The sequence below is a fragment of the Archocentrus centrarchus genome, chromosome 22 (genome assembly GCF_007364275.1).
Source record: "Archocentrus centrarchus isolate MPI-CPG fArcCen1 chromosome 22, fArcCen1, whole genome shotgun sequence".
NCBI classification, from domain to species: Eukaryota; Metazoa; Chordata; class Actinopteri; order Cichliformes; family Cichlidae; genus Archocentrus; species Archocentrus centrarchus.
In genome coordinates this window covers 1,714,434-1,720,095 of record NC_044367.1, presented here as the reverse complement: position 1 = coordinate 1,720,095, position 5,662 = coordinate 1,714,434, and the positions used below count along the sequence as shown (strand labels likewise).

Genomic DNA, 5,662 nt, shown 5'->3' with positions numbered 1-5,662 from the left:
CAGACCCTGAGGAGCATTTTTTAAACATCAGTGATGCCTTTAAGCTGAAATGGATTTATTTCATCTGACCCATCAGTTCCTGCGTGGGTTAGAAAATATGCTGCTCATCGAGCTCTGATTTCACTGCAAATCAAAACGAGTTTGTTCAGGCTGAACTTGTTTATTTAGATTCACAAAGATGAACCTGAGTCAGCATCATTGATCTGAAATCAATACAAACATCAGAATTAGAAAAACATTCAGGAAGATTCACATTTGATCACCATCACACTTTATTCACTCTTTACTCACATTTTTATTTACATTTTATTTACACTTTATTTACACTTTATTGAGGTTTTATTTAGCGTGCTGTTTCCTGTCTGTCGTCACGTGTTCTCAGGACACTGTTGTTTCCTGTCTGAGCAGCTGATCAATCAAACTGATGGCAGGTGAAGCTGGTATCTCAGGGCTACTCCATCAGACTGCTCGGGGTCCTAAAGCCTGATGCTTTCAGTCTATTTACATTTTGTTCACATCAGTGGCAAACTGTCCAATCACAAGAAGGTCTCCATGCTAACATGATGTCACTGCCGGCTGTGTGGTTGCAGGAAGTCAGGCAGCATGCTAATCTGGTCAGACCCAAACTGAACCAAACACCGCAGTGCCTGCAGCAGTAGAGGGGGTGGAGCCAGCCCGCAGAGCCAGCTGAACACTTCGTTTCCCAGCAGGCTTTGCCAGCGCTGTGGCTCATCCTGCAGACGCTGCAGTGGAGGCGGGCTGGGCAGAAACAGCAGCAGGTAGTCGAGGCACCGCTGTGCATGTCGTCGCACCGATGCATCGCAGGAAACAAGTCTCTGCAGAGCAGTGTCCAGGCCGACAGGCTGGGCACCTTCGACCAGCAGCAACAGTAAACAGTCAGCGTGCGACAGCTCCACTGCTAGCTGCACGGCACTTTTTCCTGCGTCAGCAACGTGTGAGCAGCTGCCGCAGCTGTCCAGGTATTCCTGCCGCCTACTCTGCTCCCCGTAGGCCTTCAGAGCCACCATCATCATGCCAAGGATCGCCAAGCGGTCGTAGCGCACAGCAATGCTCAGGTGTGGTGCCCCACTGCCATGGCAGCAGCAGAAACTGCACCGCGGGGCTCTGAGCGCACTCACTGAGTACCTGTTGAGCAGGTAGCGTGCATAGTCCTGGTGGTCATGTATGAGGGCGTATAGCAGCGCCTCTGATGGCAGGAAGGCTCTCGGGTGGCCGTCGTCCCAGCAGAAGACCTCCATGCAGCGCATGTCCTCCAGCAGCCAGACAGGAAGTCGCTCCCGCACGGAACAGTAGAAGGAGAATGCTGTCCGCTCGCACTGCCGCTCAGATGGAGACGAAGACATGCAGTCGAGCTGAGAGGACAGCAGCCACGGCATCACTGCAAACACTTGAGGAGGTCTGAGGAGCTCTGAGAATACCTGAGGAGGTTTGAAGAAAACTAAAGACACCTGAGAAGGTCTGAGAAACACTGAGGACGTCCAAGTCTACCTGAGGACTCATGCAAGTCTGGAGCAGTTGACAATGAGATAGTCGATCCTGCAGTCTCTCAGTCAAACCTTCGTCCTCAGGACCTCCTCACTTTTATACTCCTCCCCCTCCCCCTCCTCAGCTGCTTGTGGGGTGTTTATTTTCCACTGAGGGGGTGGGGGTGGAGGTGGTGGTGGCGGGTGAAGTTCCTCGCATAGCGAACATTGTGGCCTTCAGACAGCTGATGACAGTAAACAGGAACAGAAACTTTCAGCTGAGCAGACATCAGCTGATCACACAGATACTGATTATTTCTGATTATTGATCAGAGGAAATCAAAGTGATTAAAGTTACAGGAAACAAAGAAACAGCAGGAACATGGAACAAACTCACTGCGTTAAAATACAATCTGAAGTACTTTCAGCCTGCTGAGTACCTCCTCCTGTTTACTGCAGTATTCCATCATAGAGACTTCTTGCAGAGGAGCTTCTCCTGCTGGTGACTTGGTGTAACTACATACAAATAAAACCCACCAATCACAGCACAGGAAACAATATTTTTACTTATTTAAAAAAAGCAAAAATTAAAAATACATTCCTTTCAATCAAATCACACTGTGTCCTTCCAAATTAAGAAATCTTCGTGTCCATTCTCATGAAAAAAATACACTAAAATATTCCATCAAACACAGTGAAAACAGTTCTTGCATCAGGAGATACAACAATTAACTAACATGGAAACATAAAGACCAAACAAGGAACACAGGCCTGTAACACATGGACACAAAGACACTGGGAACACGAGAACATCAGAAATACCTGAAAGAACATCAACAAAATAAAACAGGAACCACAACTCAATAAAAGCTCTTCAAAGACCATCACAGCTTCTTCAGACTCTGATCATGTCTTCTTCTGGAGTTTTATTCCAACAATAAACCTGCAGGAGGTCCAGATGGTCTCAATAACCTGTTATAGTGTGAAGTGTGTGTTCACCGTCTGAGTCACAAAACAAGTTGATCGCCAATCCTCTGCTGACGTTTCACTTTTCGAATCTTCCTTCATGCATTCAGCCTCTATTGTGACCTCTCTGATGGATAGGATGGAAACAGGTGAGGAGCCCTGTCAGCATCATCTCAGCTGTTTGTGAGGGTCAGGAGGTGAAAGATGCTGATCAGCTTTTAAAAAACTTCTCAGCTGGAGATGTTAAAGACATGTCTTCAGATGAGGTTTCCTACCTCAGTTCTTCAGAGGACCTGAGAACATCAGAATTTAAATATTCAGAGGCCCAAAGTTCAAATTCAGCATCTGAAAAATTGGTTTCCCCACTCTGAACCATACGGAGACAGAGTTTGAATCTCATGTTTAACAGTTTGATTATTAGAGTTTGAATTCATGGGCAGAAGGAGCTGCAGTACCTCAACACCAAGCCTGAACAATTTAACCCCTGGCCAACAAAAGGCTTCAACATCTTCAAGAAGCTCTCTGTTGGAAAGAGATAAAATATCTCTGATAAAACAGTGATTCTATCAATCGCTGAGTCAGAGATGTCCACCAGACAGGCTGTGTGTGTCTGAGGTTTGCTTCTAATTATTTACAATACAACCAACTCGCTTTGACAAAAGTCCATAAATGTCTGGGAACTGAGGAGAGCAGCTGCTGGACTTTGGGAGAGCAATGTTGTCCCATTCTGTCTGATAGAGGATTCTAGCTGCTCAGCAGTCCTGGGTCTGCTTTGTCCTGTTTTTGGTTTCCTGAAACTCCAAATGTTCTCAGCTGGTCAAAGGTCTGGACTGAAGGTCAGTTCAGAATCCGGACTCTTCTATTACCAAGCCTTGCCGCTAGAATAGCTGCAGGATGCAGTTTAGCATCGTCCTGCTGAAATATGAAGGCCTTCCTTGAAGAAGACATTGTCTGGATGGGAGCACATTTTCCTCTGAAACCTGTATATACCTTTCAGGACTGATGGAGCCTTTCCAGATGTCTCAGCTGCCAGTTCCACTGATGTACCCCAATACCATCGAGATCCAGGCTTTGAACTGAGCACTGATAACATCCGGATGGTCCCTCTGCTCTTTAGTCTGGACGACATGGGATCCATGTTTGGATTCGTCTGACCTCAGAAAAGTTTTCACTTTTCCTCAGTCCATTTTAAATGACCTTTGGCCTAGAAAAGACGATGCTGCTACTGGATCATTTTCACATATGGCTTCCTCTTTGCATGATGGAGCTTTAACCTGCATCTGTGAATGGCATGGTAAGCTGTGCTCAAAGACAGTGATTTCTGGAAGTGTTCCATGCAGTGATTTCCATGACAGAATCAGGCCTGTTTCTATCCTCCAGCACAAAATAAAGTGGAATGATCTGTACACAACGTTTTACCTTTCCAGTCTATGGACTCCAAAACCACAAGGAGCTGAGCCATGCAATTTGGCATTTGTGTTCTTTACTCTTCAAAGATGCTGAACATGATATTCATATTCCTGGATGTTTAGTACTCTATGTACACTTTGGCTGTATTTGTCTGAAGTGGAGAGTAAACAACATGGAGGATTTCAGGCTGCTAATGCTATGATAATATATGTTAATGATATGGAGCCTCTTTTTCATGGCCAGGTGGACGATAGATAACAAGTAAATCTGGTTTTTCAGTTTTCCAATTAGGGTGGACAAGGCTAAGACTCAGGCTTTCAAATTAATTAAAACTCTGAGTCTTTGATTAATCAATAAGCTGGATTGGAAGATTGCAGCTACTCCTCCTCGGCCTATGCTTCAAGCATTCTGACAGTTAGTAATACTCGGGGGTGTTGATTCATTTAAACTAACATATTCATCCTGCTGCAACCAGATGCATGAACCAGCTCTGTTAAAGACTGCTTACGGTGTGGCTGAGCCAATGTTTTCAGAGACAGTGTGTTTATCTAAACTGGCCTTTCCAGAGACTTTTCATGTTCCCCAGTTGGATCAGCTGGGAACGCTTTCTGTTTCACAGCCTGCACCCCCAAAGACTGCTTATTTAAAAACTGTTAACATGGCAAGGGTGGTCTCCCCAGGGACTGCAGTGCCACCCAGGGCCTCACATGAGCCTGAGCCTGTACCTAGTGTGAGGAGGGCCATGGCTGGGCGTTCTCCTGCACCTGTACCTGCTCCCAGTCGAAGGATAGCTAAGCCCCACACTGTCCCTGCACCCATGCCGATCCCCAGGGTGAGGACAGCCCGGCTGTAGCTTCAGCCCCAGGAGTCCACAGTGGCCTCAGCAGTCTAAGGAAATGACCGAACATCCCGCCCAGCCATCAATGTAGACCAGCCCCTGTCCTGCAGGTTTTAGATGTGTCTCTGCTTCAGCACACCTGAGTCAAATATAGAAGTCATTAGCAGGACTCTGGAGAACTTGACTGCATACTGAGGAGGTAATTCAGCCATTTGATTCAGGTGTGTTGGATCAGGGACAGGCCTGGAGTTGAAGACCCCTGATGTAGACTGTGTGCCCCACCAAGTGACCCCAGCCATCAGCGGAGCTGCCTGCACCTGAGGGTCTGGAGCTGATGTCCTGGTCCACCTGTGCCTGAGGGTCAGCGATCCTCGCTATGCCAGAGGGCTCTGAGCTAGAGCCAGGGCCAAGAAGGTACAGCTCCGCCCGAGTATCCAGTGTGTCCTGAGCCAGAGTCTGTGGGTCTTCATCACAGACACCGACCACTGGAGGCGTTCCATTGCCTTTGCCATCATCAGCAACCAGTCAAGCCACCAGAGGTGTCCTGGTGGCCACCTGCCAGGGCTTCTGAGGGCCTCCACTGCTGGCCACGCAGCTGACCTTTGGAGTGCCTCCATCTTCGCTGTCTCTGCTGTTGGCCACACGGCCAACCTCCAGAGCTCTGTTGCCACGGCCACTGGCTACGCAGCCAACCTCCTGAACAGCTTTGCTGTCACCACCCCAGGCCATGCTGAAGGTGAGTTTAGCATTGTATTTTGTAGAAAAAATGTTCGGTGATCAAACTTGTTTAACTAAAGAGAGTAAAAGTTGTAACAAGATTTCCATCGGTGAACCTGCAGAAGGATTGTTACTGGCTGCCAAGCATACTCACAGACTTGCACGGGGCTCCCGTCTCCTTTGCTATGAGGGTCTCTCACATGGTCTGCTCTTGGGGGGACCAGATGGGTAGGCGGGCTCGGTATGT

At 47.7% G+C, this 5,662-nt stretch overlaps 1 protein-coding gene across 1 annotated transcript; it reads right to left on the bottom strand.

Annotated features, from left to right (window-relative positions):
* Positions 1-236: 236 nt before the first annotated feature.
* Positions 237-1,561, bottom strand: ankrd9 (ankyrin repeat domain 9). The gene has a single exon (XM_030719432.1). It carries the CDS (start codon positions 1,395-1,397, stop codon positions 567-569), a length of 831 nt encoding a protein of 276 aa, XP_030575292.1. The 5' UTR covers positions 1,398-1,561; the 3' UTR covers positions 237-566.
* Positions 1,562-5,662: the final 4,101 nt, after the last annotated feature.